Source organism: Macrosteles quadrilineatus, unplaced genomic scaffold (assembly GCF_028750875.1).
Source record: "Macrosteles quadrilineatus isolate MER2022 unplaced genomic scaffold, UCM_ALF_1.0 Scaffold_5__1_contigs__length_97177068, whole genome shotgun sequence".
Taxonomy (NCBI): Eukaryota; Metazoa; Arthropoda; class Insecta; order Hemiptera; family Cicadellidae; genus Macrosteles; species Macrosteles quadrilineatus.
In genome coordinates, this window is record NW_026542598.1 from 66,263,064 (window position 1) to 66,283,686 (window position 20,623).

Sequence of the window (20,623 nt, forward strand, 5' to 3'; positions counted from 1 at the left end):
TTGGCTACAACAGCAATTATTTATTACCCTTATCGTCTATCGAACTCCTTGTCAGTCAGTTGATAGAGCCTCAATTCTTAAAATTTATAATTTATTGTTCCTGTGAAGTCACAAGAGATAAGTTCTAAACACGTGTTGCCAATAAGCGTGAAATGAATGAATTAAGTAACAAAAGTAAAATAAGTTAACAATAAGTCCACTTTTAGTGTTAACAATTTCATTATTGGCATGTGAACTATTGAACTAATTGTGTGGGGACAAGTGATATTTCCAAAACACATAATAACAATTCATACAATATAATATGTATGACATAATAAAAGCGGCAATAAAACAAAGGGATATGTGTTTTTATTTTTACCTTTTTTATATAGATGCTTTGTTTTAGAATATGTTGAAGAAAATTTCACTGCCCATAAAAAAGTAAGATTTTTTTACCAGAACGTTGATTTCGACAAATTTAAATGGTTAGTCTATGCGTGCTTATAGAATGCTAACGGATATATATATATATATATATATATATATATATATATATATATATATATATATATATATACATACTGTATATGAATTTGAACGGATGGTGTTTTTGGCCTCTAGGGACCTCAAAATGAAAAAAGTAAATTGGTTCCGGGTCCAGGTCTCACCATGAGTACCTACTACGGTAATAGCTTATTCCCTATATGGGAAGTTCGCTAATAAATAATTAGTTGCAATGCTATTGTTAACGTCACATGAATTAATGATTTTAATAACAAGGTTAGTTAGTTCTGTCCCCCCTATCATTGAGTATACACGTAACTGCACGTAACTATCAAAATAGGGATATCTGGGAAAGCAGTAGGGAAATTTCGCGCTGTAGTGTTGCCAGAAGCTCCCGCCACGGTCGCCATTCAATTTGCTTCCATCGCACAGAAAGTAACAACACGAACGCAGATGTTTGTTTACTTCTAAAAGAAACGCGATATACGTCGTTGCTGATCCAACTATATAATTCGTAAATTTGGATTTAAGTTAATATTCGTAATCATTAACTATCCTAAGTTTAAAATATTCTACAACAGAGTTCGTGGAAAGTTAAACTAAAAATTCGTTTGTTTGAGGTTATAACAGTGTAAACAACCAGTCGTGGCAGTGTGTGGCGTCTTGAAGGAACGGTTTTAATTATTTGTGCTACAATAGTGACTACGTCCTCTTATTCCGGAGGACACATCTCTTCAAAATTAAGGTAAACATAATTTCCATTTAATTCACACCCTGTAAAAAGTGCTGTTTAGAAGACATGCACAGCCTTCTGCTTTAACGCTTTAACCTTATGTGCTGTGCGGCAAGTGCGCTGTGCTATTATACCTTAAAATCTACTTCTCATGGTGACGATAAATAAGTTGTTATTATTAAATTACTGTTATCCATACCGAACTTCTATGGTATAGTTTTAAATCATACTGAATGGTATAAACCATAGACTAAGGGAGTATGTTTTATCTATGGTTAAACCTACTATTTTATTGATGCAAATAAATGCCACCCGTTAACCATATTTTAGGCCTTCTTTTTATTAGCTTACCTTTGGAATTGTAGGAAATCCAAACAAACTAAATAGGATAGCTAAAAACCTGTCGACTGCTTGAAATTAATAGCCAATTCTGCCAATTCAGTTCTTTCTGAACACAAAGTGTCAACGCCTGCCTAACTAACTTATTCGACATAAGTTATATTTATAGTTATATAGTTTAAAATGTTGTAAGCCTAACTTAAATGTTGTAGATTTAAGGCAACTGACTTATCCAGTACCTAATTTAAAAGGCATCATCAGGCATAAAGGATCTAGCCACAAGCTGATAAACTAATGAAATGGTCCCCTAAGTGGGACGAACAGTTGCCTAGGTCTCATCAAGAAAATAAGATTGCCTTCAAAAGTGTTTTAGTTCTGTGCACTTAAACCTAATTTAACTTACAAGGTAAACTTAATTGGTAAAGTCTTAAGTTATGGCTTTGACTATCAATACAACTAGAAATTCCATCCCCATGTTTAAAATTTATAGCCAGCTTTTTTTTTATCAAAATCGTAGTTGATGTGATCCACCTACAGATTGTGCTGATCTAAATTACTAAAGTCGGCCGAACACACAACCTTTTTAACCAAGTCAAACATAGGTATCCAATTAGTCAATGGTTATGGTTTCTGCAAGTTTTCACATACTTCCTAACAAGCCTCAATTAGGTCTAAGTTCATTTGATTTAACTTATCTATACAACATTGTCATTTAAACAGAGACTAAATAGTGAACCTTAATAAGTTGGTATAGTTCTTTTAAAGTTTGAAGAGAGGGGAACATAGTGATGCAATCTAAGATTTCAAACTACCTTTTTCTGTGTCTTACTGCAGACTGTTGTCCAGTTTTCTATTACAAGTTTTACTTGACTTGTAAATACTTAACTTGTAGCCTACTTAAGTTTACTAACTTTTATAGCAAAAATGTATAAGTTATGTAAACTGTAGCCTATCATCAATTGATTAAATAGACAGAATCAGCCTACTAACATTAATATCATCACACCAAATTCAGCTATAGGACCACAATCATGTATTTGTACCATGAATAAATAGAAAAGTAGTCCATTCCTGCTTAAAAGTTTGAACAGATTGGATCAAGTTGCCTAAAGTCCATAAAACCTTCACAAAGTCAAAGTAAAACACAAGAATAGATTTTTCATAAATATTTTCAAAAAATAGCATTGAGTTGTAACTTTTTGTAGGTCTAACAAAATATCACAGGCATCTACAACCAAACAGTATGATTTATTAAAATAAATATCCCAGATACCGCACTTCCAGGCATGGTTTATTTAGTTGATTTTATAGGTCTATGATTTAACTTAGTTTTGTTTAATTTAATAATGCCTTTGAGCACATTTTTCGATAGTTTGACTGATTTACAAACCAATTTATAAAAAGTGTATTTTTCATTATTATTGTTTTCTATATTCTGTCCCACGTAGCCCAAATAATGACCCAACTCCATACAGAACCATACGGTGTACCGATATAACCTAGGAGAACAAGTAAGTGCGCAAGCACTATCTGATATATTCACAAACATTCTGTAATTTATTAAAATACGATTGATTGGTGATCAATTTCGACTGGTGAAAAAACCCGGCCATCTAATCATATTGTCCTTGTCCAAGTAATAAAACCGTCTTAACATGCTAACAGCTACAGCAAGCCAGTATCACATATCATGTAGGAAAACTTAAATCATTGTCCATGTTAAGTGGAATAGTCAATAGGAGTGCCCAATGGTTGATTTGCAAAATTATTGTATTCCAAGCTGCATTGCAATCTATTATTGATACAGTGGCGAGATGATAAACAAAATATCCACTAGTATTTTATCCACATCTATAGTAGAGGCAAAAAACAAAATGAGATTGATCCAAAATTCTGTGGTTGGTCGAATTTTCATAGATACCGTAGTTAAACGCCTACCGTACTGAGCTGTTAGCTCAAACCATAGAAGAAAATAGATACAGGATTCTACTCTTTGTTATGTGCTCGAACCTAAAACCTGGATTACCTAAAACCTATTCTGTGCTGTTACTGAACTACCTATAAACTACGTCCTATAAATTACAATCATTTCACAAAACTGTATCGAGTGAAGGTAAATCGAATGTTTGAATCGAGCGCGCATTGTGCCGGACGCGGAAGTGACATTAGACAAAGACGGCGATAGCCACTTCATCGTATATTCAAAGGTGTGAAAGTACGAGCAGTGAGCTGAGCAGTCCAAATATGATTCGGTCCGGTCACACTTGACTTCACCAGTCATCAGCCAGTTGTAGTTATTACGACTCACGATCGTCGAGGAAGCGGAAATATCCAGTCTTGTTTCCCCTTTCCTTTCAATTTCGACGTTGTTACCTAAAAACTAGCGTGAAATAATTGTGAAATAACTATGGCGAATAATTGTCTGAATCTAGTAGAGTGATGATGCATTTCATGGCCAAAGAAACGTTGTGTTAAATCAAAAACCTTGATGCGCATAGGCTTAAAATTACATTAATTAGTAGGGTTATTTTATATAGAACCTTTGGAAAAACTAGACAGTCTTATTACCATGTCAAAGTTGTCTTAACATTTTAAATAAACATGGTCGTAGTTGAAATGAGCCGCCTATAATATCTTGGTGTCAATTAGACCTATAGTTTACCGACGTTTTCGAATAAACACTCTCTTTAACCACAGACAAGGGAAACAAACTTTTGTTTCCTTAGTCAATGCTTTAACGAAGCCAAACTGAAAGTAAGTACCGTAACCTTTTTTTTTAATTGTTAGCTCTTTCGGCACGGTAACAAATACGAGAGCAGCACATTCAATTACAGTGTGTTCTATTTAATTTTTATGGATACATCTGGTCTACATAGATGAGATGAGTTGTCTACTTCGGTATATACAACAATGATTGAAATATAAAATCTGAATAAGCAAACAATATTTTAAATAGTGCCATTCCGTTTTGAATTGTTAGCACAATTTAAGAAATACGGTACAATTTAAGTACAGTGCCGTAAAGTCATGCTTGAGCAAAAAAAGCGCCTATTCATTCAATATATCCGAGTTTCTTTTCACCAATCAAATCTTTACCGATCGTATTTTACTTTGTATAAGTTAGTTGAGAGATAGACATTTAGGAATACCTAGTCTTTACAAGCCAACAAAAACAATTTCAACTACACTCGGTATAAGCAAATATTTGAATTTCTAAAATACCAACACAAGATCGCGTTTCGGTTCTCCCCAGTTTGCTGCAATTTGAAAAACAAATCCCATTTCGTCAATGATAATCCGTGGCGAATGCCATATTGGCTGGTTTGGACTGGAGAGATGGAGGATAAGAGGTATCATTACGGTGATAGCGTGAGAGTCGATCCTCATCCTCATACAAGACTGTGGACTGTAGTAGACGGTGGTCAGCAAACAAGGAGGTGAGGATAATCCGAGAGAGCATCACTGACTCTCTCTTCCTCTCTCCCCTTGGACCTGGGAGATGGAGAGCTTTCTGAGAATTAAAGAATTGGAAGAAATATCCTCACGTGTTTGAGTGTGAAGAAGCGAGAGCGAGAATTATGATTAAAAAAAAAAACTTTATAAGTAATTAAAAAAAGGGATGAAGGGAATAGGGAGAAGGAAACATACCGATGGTCATAGTGCTTTCGGTACCAGGTGAGGGAAGAAGTTCTAGTGAATATCTAGAACAGTGCCTGATTAGGATCAAAGGAAATAAACCGCTAAAAAGAGTATTTTTCAGAAAAACGGGCTTATGAATAAATCTCCTCAGGGATAGCCAAATTATTGTCTCTTTACATAGTCTTGTAGTACTCCGCAACGAGACGTAAATAATATGTTTCCCGTAATGCGTTGAACACTACCCTGAAGTGAACTCGTTTCTTTGGGAGCCTTCGTTGCTGTTTGCGTCGGAAACAACGGGTACAAATTAGTATTCTCGATAGGGCAGCAAATGCATACACAGTGATGAAGTGTAAACTAGACCCAGTGGATCCCACTAAAAACTTCCTCTTTTCTCACCTACTACATGGGAAGTGTTTATTCCATTACGCCAGACTGGGCCTGTTTTGATGTTACGCATTCAGAGCTCACGCCTTTCTGGCATCTTGGTTATCTGATTTCTTTACAACCTCTGCGAAATGCAGGTTATTTTTGTCATGGATATCATCACCAACCTGTACACGTGTTTTATTAACTTTCAGCTACACTGTTGGGTGTATAATCATTTTTTTCTAAATGGAACTGCATTTTAAGGATACGTTCTTACAAATGCTATAAAATCAAGGATGGAGATGATTTGAACACCCCCAACAGTTTGATACAATTCAATTTGATACATTTTTTTAAATAAATGTAGGCTAATTGGTGTTAAGTAATTTTTGTTATTTCTCCCCTACAACTCTCTTTCTCCCTAGCACTTGTCCCATGTTCTGCACTGCGGCTGCGGTTTTTATAGCACCGCAAAAAAGTCGCGGCTGCGAAATTCGAATGCGGTTTGGAACAAGCTCACATTTGAGCCATGTACCTACAGCCGGATAAAAGCTGCGTTTCCTACTAAAAAAAAAAACGCCTACTTCTTTAGTAGGTCCGCCGCACTGTACTTGCGGGCCGCAACCACTGTATAGAGCGAGCCGCATTACAGTGCGTAAAAGAAAACATACTACTAAACCAATAATAGTAGTAATAGTAGTATGTTTCCTGTGATAAAAGCACCAATTGGAGTCAATGTACATATAAAATCGCAGCGGCTACCGCAGGTGCATAAGAGGGGCCCTAAAGACATATCTGTTAAACATTTCCTTTCTTAAACAAGTTAAAATTCTCGTAAATCGTATTTCTATTCTTGCCATTTAAATCAAAATCCCCAATCCTCTACCGATTGGTTGGCTACTTTCCCCAACTTCACAGCTAATTTGGAGGGAATAGAAAATCCACCGCTCCTGTTACTTCAAACAAGGAAGTGCCAGAAGTGCCTACTCGTTTAGAGTGATTCCTAAAGACCGTAGTTGCTTCGGTAATTGGGCGGATCATGGAAACGGTTTGTCCAGTGAACCAGGAAAACCTCTCAGCAGCTAGTCCAAACTTTCTACTTTGGTAAGACGAAATCCTTCAACAGAGCAATTAAGGCCAGTCTTCTTTAACCCAAATAAGTTCTTGCACGTTTCGTGTGTATCGCATTTTGACGTATACATAATGCAACAGCTTTTGTAGCTTGTCCATGGACAATTCACGTTGTATGGGAGAAGGATAAACTGGATAAATACATCTACAATAGGTCATTTTGGCGCGTGGTCTTGTTAATGTTCTTTTATCAGGCCTTTTGATTGAGTGTAGGGGTCCCGGCCACCGGTCGTAAATTCAGGGGCCATACTTATATAATCTAACCTTAACCTAACCCAACATAACCTAACTTCTATATGCCGAACAGGGCCACAGGTGGCCGATTCTCCGTTTTCCCTTTTCATCGGATACTCGCAAATAAGTTTGTTTTATTGAATTTTCCAAGGCCTCTCTCTTCTTGTTGATTTCGAAATTCGTCGACCCGGTTGTTGGAGAAGTGGATTTTATGATACCTAACATTATTTTCCTTAAATGACGGTGTTTTTGATCTACGATTGTTGTGAAATGACTCATTCAAAAAGATTAGACTAAAGTAAAAACATGTCAGATATAGCTGTTTAAACGTTCTCCATCAGCTTCCAACGTGATCTATTTTTTAATTGCGGAAGAGTTTAACGATTTTCTCAAATCGACCCACAGGTTTCATTATTCATAGCCATCTTTTGGATTAGGTTTAAGAGGAAAATAGATCACGACTCTTTTCATTTACCTTCTGTTCTGTACAGAGTCCAAGAAACATGTAGCTAACAGGCAGTTATCATCCGATTACTCTGGCGGTTAGGAAAAAGAGTTCCTTAAGGTTCATTTACAGAACTCATCCACGTATCCGTTTTCCCAAAAACCATAAAGAGAACTCGATTCCTCCAGAATTGTCAAAGAGACAAGCTGACAAGCTAGTTCTGAGCTCGTACACAGTTGTTATGCAACACTCCATAAAAGGTGGTGGTTGATTGTAGTAATGAGTGTTCTAATGGATTTACTCGTCTGGCAGACCGGTAGTGCCTGATCAGCTGGTGATAGGTGTTGTAATGTTATAGGGAACGGGACAAGCTTTCTACCTGACAGTGCTGAGTGCTCGACTTGCATAACAACTGGACCACGTGGCGCAGCGGCGGACCGAAACAGCTAATCGGGCAAAACTATGGAAACAACCGAGGAAATAACGGGGCTGCGAATCAATTTGGTTCAGCTATTGGGATAAACCGGTAAAGATATCCGGAACTCCGGGGTATTTTTAGAAACACAATCAACAACTTTGTGTTGTTAAGTTTGTTTTTCCCTACTCCCAATTTTTGGGTGATTATTGTTAATCACACTTTATTCACGTCACACAGAATGCAGCGTTGATGCAGACGATGTCATTTTAACGGGACTGTACTTAAAAAGTTTGATGATGAAAATTCTAAGATAGGCTGTCACAAATCTGTTTACGGATCATGATTTGATTGTATATTGGTGCTGTTACGAGAAAAGTAGGCCTACCGGTTATCTAAAACCCATATCTGCTTTGGTATATTTAAATATCTAGATATAGTCAAGTTTATGTTTAATACAATGGAACGTGAAATACTATGAAAGTATAATTTGGCGTCACAATAATTTATCCGTTCATTTAGTCAAGGGATGCGATACACATGAAATGTCAATGACAATATTCATAGCCTACCGGTACATCAAGTCCTTAAAACGTTCAGGATAACCCTTTGTACGCCCCCAAGACAAGACTACGCCCCCAAACCAAGGAATCTGTAATTCTGAGTAACACCGTGACAATAGACAGTATTTAGCTTAGAAATTTCCACAGCAATTAATTACTATATTGTTTGAAATAGCTTGCGATAGTTTTAATAGGCGGTGACTGCAAGTTTGTGGTATTTTAATACAATGAACCGGAACGTGAGCGGATATCCATGTTGATTTACGTGACCGGTCACGGTGTCGGTAAGTCGTCCGCTGCGATCGACCGTGCGTGACCGAGGTTGATCAAACTCTACCGACAACCGGCGACCGTCGACCGGACGACACCTACAGTAGGTCAGTGGATCGCCTCAGCGTAGCTCACGTATATACGTCTCCGCGGCTTCGTGCCGGCCGACCGTGGTGTAAATAATTCATGCGATCGAATAAAGGCGTCTCATCGCTCACAACTCACGCATTGCCCACTGAGTGTTTTATAATGTGGCATGAACGGTGTGTGGGTTGAATAATCTCCTGTGAATTATGGGAAGTTTGTGTATAGTGTGCCAGCCAATGCTGGTACGGATCTGGGGTGGGTAGCTGAGTGGATAGTGTTCCCTGTATTCGGTGGGTTGTGTGGGTTGTGGTTTGGATTCTAAAAAATGAGCTTGATCACTGGGCCTAGCTGTCACAGAGCCAAACTGTACAGAGAGGGTGACTTGGCGATGGGTCTGGGGGTCCAAAAAAGAGAAGAGCTTGGGGGTCTCCAAGAAAAATTTGTTAGGCGATTTTGATTATTCAAGATTGAAGGTGTAGGTGAAACACATTTTTTTACCTCAACAGAAACCAATCATACACGTGCAGTACTACTAATAGTAATGTTATAAGTGTTAGCAAAACGGGAGTGCTGATGGAGAACTGTGGGGTTGCGCGGGGAGCCCCGGGGGTTGCGTGCGTTTGAAGGGACTTGACCTGGTCTCCATCGGCACTCCCGTTTTGCTAACACTAAAGTACTGTATCGACTTCTGGCTTATGAGGAGGATTTTAGATTCATCTGATGGCGGCTTGGATAACATTCAACTGTAACAAACACTCAAACATTCCAACGGCTGAGTTGTACACTGGTCTGTGGTTGGTGACGTAACTGACACAATCAATCGGTTGGTTATAAAGTGGCTCTGTGACAGTCCAGTCTCAGTCGCCCACGGACACGGCTAGGCTATGAATCACTGTGTATAGAGTAGGCGTGGTCTTGACACGTGCCTCTTGGTCTATACAGTTGAAGAACACGAATATTTTTGTGCTTTTTCCAATTGGATAATTTGTTGAAGGGGCTGCTTAGTTGCCTTTGGAGTTTACCGAATGTTCAATGACACTGTAATACAGATTAATTTTGGATCACGTATAGGCAATCGGCACACAAGTATGCTATAAGTCACTCTTGTTATAGATTTAAGGGGTTTTAAAGCAATAAGAAATTCTATGATTGAGTTATATGGTGGTGTGGTCACCAGTGATACCAGCCTATAGGTTAAAGTTACAAGTTCACATATTGCTTGGTTCTTTACACACACGTTCTTCTGACGCAAAATGCTTTAAATATTTTTTTGAATCTAAGTGATAGTAATCACTGAAACGGTAAGGATTCCAACCCCTTCGTCAGTTTAAACCAGACCTACTTGACCTGTTCTGCTATCGCTAATCTGACAAGTCGAGGCAACTGTCTCGGTATGCACGAGTGACGATGCAATGTTGCACTTGTATGACGGGGTTAGGGATTAGTTGTGTAACTGCAGGGTTCAGTTACACTTCGTGGCTCTGTTGTGGTTACAGACAGTACAATTGCCCTTGCAGTCGATGCACGCACCAATTTATATTAAAACTGTGAGTAGTGGTGAACCCACAATATGACCTCACTTTCGGCGTTTTTGGACCTAGGACTTTTGAATTTTTTTGGCGAAAAAACACCCAAAATAGGTAAAATATGATGGTTTTACCCTATTTTTGGCGTTTTAGAGGCTATATGGGGGCATTTTTTGGTTAAAAAATGTTATTAATACTGAAAAAACAAGCCTGGAAATGAAGAGCTTTTTTTGACCACTTTTTTTAAAACCCAGCTCTCGGCACGTGAACTCGGACGCGCTCCCGACCCATAGGTTACTTCTGATCCCCAGCGATGACAAACTAAAAGTTTTATGAAAAAATGTTAGAAACAAAAATTGAGGAACATCTAATCATCTATACTTCTTCCACTGAAAGTTTTTCTCTGACCGAAAAATAAAAAAAATCCTCGCTTACTTACTTTTTCATGTTTGCTTTGAGTAACCTTTTTATATTTTCCTTAATTAATAATTATACAGTGGCATAAATTAAATTATATTTATATTGTATTAAACAGTAGTTTATGTAGAATTTTAATATATAAATTTTATGCTATAAATATTTTTTTTAGAAGCTAGACAAACATGTAAGTGATAGAAGGCGCATCACTTTGAACATCGTCATGCCCCCGACAGTGCCGTGCTGGTAATACCTAGAGTTTGAAACTATTGCTATTGTTGAAATTATATTATAGCACATTTACATACAAAAGAAACTGGTAAATGGTTTTAAATTGTTTAACTTTTTATGCTGTATTATTATGTTGAAGGCTATTTTGGTTGCTGGAATTTTAGCTGTTTTGTTGTATATCAAGCCTTTTTTTTAGATATAAGTATTTTTAAACAATAAATCAGACCTTTATTTACTAATGCTATTATTATATTACAATGCATTGGCATACAAATGAAAATGGTTTGATTTATTTGTACTCATATAAAATAATATAATTCTTTTGAGTTATAGGGATGTCTGGTGATTAAATCACAAATTTAGAATATTTAATAATGGACTTTTAAAATAATGGAATTAAGTATAGACTTATAACATTTTCATGATAACTGTTTGATTTATTTGTACTCATTTAAAATAATGTTAAAATAGTATTTGATTTTTATGTTGTATTATTGTTTTTTGTTGTTTAAAAGTTGGAACTAACATAGTGTACCTAAATTTAACCATTTGTCGTATCTCAAGCAGTTTTTGAGAAATAAGCATTTTAAAACGATAAAGTCACACCAGTAATGCATGGAGTTTGTAACCATTACCAACACTGATATTATGTTATAATACATTGTCATACAAATGGAACCATTTAATTTATTTACCAAATGGTATTCATATAAGTTTTAGATTTTTAAATTTTTACCCTGTATTATTGTTTTATATCAAAAGTTGAAATCAATGTAGTGTGCCTAAATATGTTTATTTACTGTATCTCAAGCAAATAGATAGAATAGGATAAAGAGGTGTTTTTGGTGTTTTACCTATGAGAATAACATGGGGAGATTTTAAGCCACTTTTTAAAAAATCGTGCTTATTTATACATTTCTATATAAATGTCCAACTCCAAAAATATTTTCAATCCATATTAATGTCTGTATCATGTGAGATTTGTACCAGTTGGTTTGAAATATTTATAAATATAATGTGTTGCTGGAATCACCTTAAATGGCAAGAAACACATAGTGTTGGGACCTCTGGTAAAATATTGGTTTTTTTCTAGTTTGGATTAAATATTTGTGAAAAATTGAAAAAATATGTTTTTTACTCAACTATTTTAGCGTCTTGAAACATGTATTACCGAGGAATCAGGCAAATATTTCGTGCCGAAATTATATTTTACCTTACGTGAGAACTTGGAATCATTATTTAAACTCAGTCCTGCTCCACAGTATCATTGCAGGCTTGCTTCTTGTCCCAAGTGGTGAATTGTGTACAGTTTATGTGTGGTGCAAAGACTGGGTTTTCTTTTTAGTTGTGACCAGCTCATTCCTAAGATGCTAGATGGTATCCACTTTGCCTCTGAACATAAGCAAATTGTAATCTTCAGTTTAGGACTTAAAATTAATGTCGGATGCGATGCCTCTTTAATCGGAAGTTTGGGTTGTGATGAGCTCAACCCCTATCACCAATATCAGCATAGATCCATTGAACTATTATGTGTTATTGTACTTTGTGCTGATTAATATGTGTTTGGTAAATTAGCATGGCACAACACACAATCCCACATCTTGCTAATCGTAGTTGGTAGTTTAACTTAGCAACGATAATAACAAATTATTATGTCATTGCATTATTATGTCATGTCGGGGGTCTATTTGGTGGTCAAAGTAGAAGTAGGGAGCATTGACTTTCTACAATCATGATGAGATATCCAGCCAGAGCCTCAGACTGTAATAAAAAAATAGATGAAAATGCAAACTCTAAAGGCCCTGACGACCATGTTGTATACTTCCAGGCTGGAACAACCTTTACTTGGAATATTGTATATAAATTGTTTGTATACATAAGACTCTTTTAGTGAATGTACTCTTTGATGAAAATACAAAATAAAGATGAAAACTACTTTATGCAAAGAAGAGAAAGTAATTGTGAAGGGTAGCTACAAACAATTGCATTTTAGTGAGCAATGAAAGTTGCTATAATTATTGGGATTGTTTTGGGTAAGTTTATAGATATGCATTGTGTTTACAGGAATTAATCATAGTGGGGATGCCATTTACATCGAGACATATCGATTTAGTTAAAGTGATAAAACGAAGACCATGATAGTGGTGGATAAAGATTTTATTTGTTGAGCAATCGATATGAGAAGGAGTTTCTTGTTAAACAATAACCTGGAAAACCAATACAACATAATGCACTGTCATCCCTCATTGGTATTGTAACTTACAAGCTCTGTTGTTCTTTACTCATTTTCAAAAACATATAAATTATAAAATAAGCCATTTTGTTGTTTATTTTACTGTTATGTATTGTAAGTGTATATATTGAAATAAATGGTTAAATAAATGTAAGTTGAAAAATGAGCCTTATTTTGTCACTAGTTTATTTACATTGATTTGAATCACATTTTTGAACTAACAGATGATTAAATTATTAATTGCATAACATTTGAAACATAGAGATACAACATTTACATTATTAACTGGAAACTATAGATCTATATTATTGTATGAACATAATTTCTGTATTTCATATATGTAAAAGCAATGAGACCATGCTAAATTACAGGATTCAATAACAAAGGAAGCTGATATTGTGCTATATACCTGAGGGTGTAAATATAGAGGTGGGCATTTCCATAGAGACCTAATGACGAATTAGAATGTGAAAGTTCTATGGTAGAAATATCAAGTATGCAAGAGTGATCATCAGAGGTAACATGGTCATCAGGCAATTCATAGAGAGGGGTCAGTCAGGTTGAACTAGTATATTGCAGTGATTCATCCAATATAGATACAATAGTTACAAATAACCAGAACCAATTACTGGACATTGTAGTTACCAGTTTTCCTATCCTACTGTTAAAATATGAACCTCATTTTAATATGAGTTGGTGAGTTCATGCCCGGTAACATGAATGTAATAATGGTTCTAAATGTATTTATCTTATTTTATGGTAGATTTCACTATGTGTGCTTACTCTATGGTAAAATTCTTTGAGATCATTTAATATTTAACACACTTAGATTAGTGAATAAATCATCAAAGTGCGATATAAATATGCTGGGTGAAACGTATTAAAACTTGCTTCCAGTTTATCTATTAAAGGATTGTCAAACGTCTCGGTTTTGCTAACTATGACCTGGTGTCCCGAAAAGGGCTCTTAAGACCATAAGATGACAATACATAAAGTTTGGACTATTGACTGTGATGTGAATTTATGCATACTTTGTCATACAAATTTTACACTATAGTATTTTTACGAGTTCTGACTGTGACTGTGATGTGAATTTGTGTGTATTTCATCACATAAATTTCACTCTATTTTCACTCATTTCACACCACTATTATGATGTGCTGTGCCTGTATGAGTGTGTTGAGCCATGAATATCATAGACTACCAAGCTATAAGGACGTATGCTAGAACTGATCTAACCTCTGCCAAACCCTGAATACGAGCCTGGAGGCACAGACTTTGGACCAAGGATCAATAATTGTAAATAGACAAACCTGTGTGATAGGATATAGAACACTGAAAAATAAAAATGTTAGAAACTTTAGTCTTTTACTTATTTACCCTTATCACCCTCTGTTTTGGAGGAAACTGCCTTACAACCAACATTATGAAGATTGCATTAATACTCATGATCTTGGTCATTATAAAATTTATCAAACATAAATCCGTATTTGCCATTATTCATAGACCTTTCCTTGTCTATTATGAAAAAGCTATCCAACACTGGTGGTAAAGACTTTTATATTGATGAAATGAAAAGTCATTATTAATATGATTGTTAAATATAAGGTTTAAAATTTATATTGCCTTGTTTGGATAATATTAGAAAATGTATGTTATCGCATAAATGTTTGCGTACTTTCTAAGTAAAAGCAGTTAATATTTTTATGTTGACCCATTGAGAGAAATTGTATACTATTTGTACTATAAAAAGTCTATTCATGCATATCAGTCCAGTAAAAGTTCTGTTACAATCCAGTCATAGGTCAGTCTCAATTGCATCCATAGTTTCTCAGTCAACCTGTCAGTCATTTGGTTACAGTCTGTTTTCTAACTCTTTATTAACCAATATTGCATAACATTTTTTATTTAAAACACAATATTCTATAAAATTTTCATTGGCCAGTTGTTGTTGATTGTTATAAACAGTACTTGATATACAAACACATACGTTGTCATCAGTCAGGCGTCCAAACAATTAAAAAATATCGTTGAGAAGAAATTGGTTGTTGTATTTAACAACATAAAGGTCGATTCACAAACGGTATGTAATAGTTTAATCATGTCACAGTGTATACAACAACTGACTGTGACTGTGATGTGAATTTGATTAGTTGTGTGAAATGTGTGAAAATAGTGTGAAATTTTTGAAACTGCTTCCAGTTTATATGTTGTCATTAAGCAAGCGTTTAAAAATCCAACAATATCGTTGAGAAGAAACCAGCTGTTGTATTTGACGACATAAAAATCAATTCACACATAACACGTCACAGTTCAATCACATCAGTTACGACACAGTGTATACACCAACTGACTGTGACTGTGATGTGAATTTGTGTGTACTTCGTCACACAAATTTTACACAAATTTCACACATATTTCACACATTTCACACAAATATCATGATAGTTGTGTGAAATGTGTGAAATATGTGTGAAATTTGTGTAAAATTTGTGTGACGAAGTACACACAAATTCACATCACAGTCACAGTCAGTTGGTGTATACACGGTGTCGTAACTGATGTGATTGAACTGTGACGTGTTATGTGTGAATTGATTTTTATGTCGTCAAATACAACAGCTGGTTTCTTCTCAACGATATTGTTGGATTTTTAAACGCTTGCTTAATGACAACATATAAACTGGAAGCAGTTTCAAAAATTTCACACTATTTTCACACATTTCACACAACTAATCAAATTCACATCACAGTCACAGTCAGTTGTTGTATACACTGTGACATGATTAAACTATTACATACCGTTTGTGAATCGACCTTTATGTTGTTAAATACAACAACCAATTTCTTCTCAACGATATTTTTTAATTGTTTGGACGCCTGACTGATGACAACGTATGTGTTTGTATATCAAGTACTGTTTATAACAATCAACAACAACTGGCCAATGAAAATTTTATAGAATATTGTGTTTTAAATAAAAAATGTTATGCAATATTGGTTAATAAAGAGTTAGAAAACAGACTGTAACCAAATGACTGACAGGTTGACTGAGAAACTATGGATGCAATTGAGACTGACCTATGACTGGATTGTAACAGAACTTTTACTGGACTGATATGCATGAATAGACTTTTTATAGTACAAATAGTATACAATTTCTCTCAATGGGTCAACATAAAAATATTAACTGCTTTTACTTAGAAAGTACGCAAACATTTATGCGATAACATACATTTTCTAATATTATCCAAACAAGGCAATATAAATTTTAAACCTTATATTTAACAATCATATTAATAATGACTTTTCATTTCATCAATATAAAAGTCTTTACCACCAGTGTTGGATAGCTTTTTCATAATAGACAAGGAAAGGTCTATGAATAATGGCAAATACGGATTTATGTTTGATAAATTTTATAATGACCAAGATCATGAGTATTAATGCAATCTTCATAATGTTGGTTGTAAGGCAGTTTCCTCCAAAACAGAGGGTGATAAGGGTAAATAAGTAAAAGACTAAAGTTTCTAACATTTTTATTTTTCAGTGTTCTATATCCTATCACACAGGTTTGTCTATTTACAATTATTGATCCTTGGTCCAAAGTCTGTGCCTCCAGGCTCGTATTCAGGGTTTGGCAGAGGTTAGATCAGTTCTAGCATACGTCCTTATAGCTTGGTAGTCTATGATATTCATGGCTCAACACACTCATACAGGCACAGCACATCATAATAGTGGTGTGAAATGAGTGAAAATAGAGTGAAATTTATGTGATGAAATACACACAAATTCACATCACAGTCACAGTCAGAACTCGTAAAAATACTATAGTGTAAAATTTGTATGACAAAGTATGCATAAATTCACATCACAGTCAATAGTCCAAACTTTATGTATTGTCATCTTATGGTCTTAAGAGCCCTTTTCGGGACACCAGGTCATAGTTAGCAAAACCGAGACGTTTGACAATCCTTTAATAGATAAACTGGAAGCAAGTTTTAATACGTTTCACCCAGCATATTTATATCGCACTTTGATGATTTATTCACTAATCTAAGTGTGTTAAATATTAAATGATCTCAAAGAATTTTACCATAGAGTAAGCACACATAGTGAAATCTACCATAAAATAAGATAAATACATTTAGAACCATTATTACATTCATGTTACCGGGCATGAACTCACCAACTCATATTAAAATGAGGTTCATATTTTAACAGTAGGATAGGAAAACTGGTAACTACAATGTCCAGTAATTGGTTCTGGTTATTTGTAACTATTGTATCTATATTGGATGAATCACTGCAATATACTAGTTCAACCTGACTGACCCCTCTCTATGAATTGCCTGATGACCATGTTACCTCTGATGATCACTCTTGCATACTTGATATTTCTACCATAGAACTTTCACATTCTAATTCGTCATTAGGTCTCTATGGAAATGCCCACCTCTATATTTACACCCTCAGGTATATAGCACAATATCAGCTTCCTTTGTTATTGAATCCTGTAATTTAGCATGGTCTCATTGCTTTTACATATATGAAATACAGAAATTATGTTCATACAATAATATAGATCTATAGTTTCCAGTTAATAATGTAAATGTTGTATCTCTATGTTTCAAATGTTATGCAATTAATAATTTAATCATCTGTTAGTTCAAAAATGTGATTCAAATCAATGTAAATAAACTAGTGACAAAATAAGGCTCATTTTTCAACTTACATTTATTTAACCATTTATTTCAATATATACACTTACAATACATAACAGTAAAATAAACAACAAAATGGCTTATTTTATAATTTATATGTTTTTGAAAATGAGTAAAGAACAACAGAGCTTGTAAGTTACAATACCAATGAGGGATGACAGTGCATTATGTTGTATTGGTTTTCCAGGTTATTGTTTAACAAGAAACTCCTTCTCATATCGATTGCTCAACAAATAAAATCTTTATCCACCACTATCATGGTCTTCGTTTTATCACTTTAACTAAATCGATATGTCTCGATGTAAATGGCATCCCCACTATGATTAATTCCTGTAAACACAATGCATATCTATAAACTTACCCAAAACAATCCCAATAATTATAGCAACTTTCATTGCTCACTAAAATGCAATTGTTTGTAGCTACCCTTCACAATTACTTTCTCTTCTTTGCATAAAGTAGTTTTCATCTTTATTTTGTATTTTCATCAAAGAGTACATTCACTAAAAGAGTCTTATGTATACAAACAATTTATATACAATATTCCAAGTAAAGGTTGTTCCAGCCTGGAAGTATACAACATGGTCGTCAGGGCCTTTAGAGTTTGCATTTTCATCTATTTTTTTATTACAGTCTGAGGCTCTGGCTGGATATCTCATCATGATTGTAGAAAGTCAATGCTCCCTACTTCTACTTTGACCACCAAATAGACCCCCGACATGACATAATAATGCAATGACATAATAATTTGTTATTATCGTTGCTAAGTTAAACTACCAACTACGATTAGCAAGATGTGGGATTGTGTGTTGTGCCATGCTAATTTACCAAACACATATTAATCAGCACAAAGTACAATAACACATAATAGTTCAATGGATCTATGCTGATATTGGTGATAGGGGTTGAGCTCATCACAACCCAAACTTCCGATTAAAGAGGCATCGCATCCGACATTAATTTTAAGTCCTAAACTGAAGATTACAATTTGCTTATGTTCAGAGGCAAAGTGGATACCATCTAGCATCTTAGGAATGAGCTGGTCACAACTAAAAAGAAAACCCAGTCTTTGCACCACACATAAACTGTACACAATTCACCACTTGGGACAAGAAGCAAGCCTGCAATGATACTGTGGAGCAGGACTGAGTTTAAATAATGATTCCAAGTTCTCACGTAAGGTAAAATATAATTTCGGCACGAAATATTTGCCTGATTCCTCGGTAATACATGTTTCAAGACGCTAAAATAGTTGAGTAAAAAACATATTTTTTCAATTTTTCACAAATATTTAATCCAAACTAGAAAAAAACCAATATTTTACCAGAGGTCCCAACACTATGTGTTTCTTGCCATTTAAGGTGATTCCAGCAACACATTATATTTATAAATATTTCAAACCAACTGGTACAAATCTCACATGATACAGACATTAATATGGATTGAAAATATTTTTGGAGTTGGACATTTATATAGAAATGTATAAATAAGCACGATTTTTTAAAAAGTGGCTTAAAATCTCCCCATGTTATTCTCATAGGTAAAACACCAAAAACACCTCTTTATCCTATTCTATCTATTTGCTTGAGATACAGTAAATAAACATATTTAGGCACACTACATTGATTTCAACTTTTGATATAAAACAATAATACAGGGTAAAAATTTAAAAATCTAAAACTTATATGAATACCATTTGGTAAATAAATTAAATGGTTCCATTTGTATGACAATGTATTATAACATAATATCAGTGTTGGTAATGGTTACAAACTCCATGCATTACTGGTGTGACTTTATCGTTTTAAAATGCTTATTTCTCAAAAACTGCTTGAGATACGACAAATGGTTAAATTTAGGTACACTATGTTAGTTCCAACTTTTAAACAACAAAAAACAATAATACAACATAAAAATCAAATACTATTTTAACATTATTTTAAATGAGTACAAATAAATCAAACAGTTATCATGAAAATGTTATAAGTCTATACTTAATTCCATTATTTTAAAAGTCCATTATTAAATATTCTAAATTTGTGATTTAATCACCAGACATCCCTATAACTCAAAAGAATTATATTATTTTATATGAGTACAAATAAATCAAACCATTTTCATTTGTATGCCAATGCATTGTAATATAATAATAGCATTAGTAAATAAAGGTCTGATTTATTGTTTAAAAATACTTATATCTAAAAAAAGGCTTGATATACAACAAAACAGCTAAAATTCCAGCAACCAAAATAGCCTTCAACATAATAATACAGCATAAAAAGTTAAACAATTTAAAACCATTTACCAGTTTCTTTTGTATGTAAATGTGCTATAATATAATTTCAACAATAGCAATAGTTTCAAACTCTAGGTATTACCAGCACGGCACTGTCGGGGGCATGACGATGTTCAAAGTGATGCGCCTTCTATCACTTACATGTTTGTCTAGCTTCTAAAAAAAATATTTATAGCATAAAATTTATATATTAAAATTCTACATAAACTACTGTTTAATACAATATAAATATAATTTAATTTATGCCACTGTATAATTATTAATTAAGGAAAATATAAAAAGGTTACTCAAAGCAAACATGAAAAAGTAAGTAAGCGAGGATTTTTTTTATTTTTCGGTCAGAGAAAAACTTTCAGTGGAAGAAGTATAGATGATTAGATGTTCCTCAATTTTTGTTTCTAACATTTTTTCATAAAACTTTTAGTTTGTCATCGCTGGGGATCAGAAGTAACCTATGGGTCGGGAGCGCGTCCGAGTTCACGTGCC

At 34.5% G+C, this 20,623-nt stretch overlaps 1 protein-coding gene across 1 annotated transcript in view; it reads right to left on the minus strand.

The window, feature by feature from the left end:
* Positions 1–9,424: 9,424 nt before the first annotated feature.
* Positions 9,425–20,623, minus strand: part of LOC128995663 (E3 ubiquitin-protein ligase MYCBP2-like) — a 71,157-nt gene continuing 59,958 nt past the window's right edge. The window contains exon 38 of the mRNA XM_054420680.1: positions 9,425–9,518. Within this exon, the coding sequence (XP_054276655.1) occupies positions 9,425–9,518 (94 nt within the window). The remainder of the gene's footprint in view (positions 9,519–20,623) is intronic.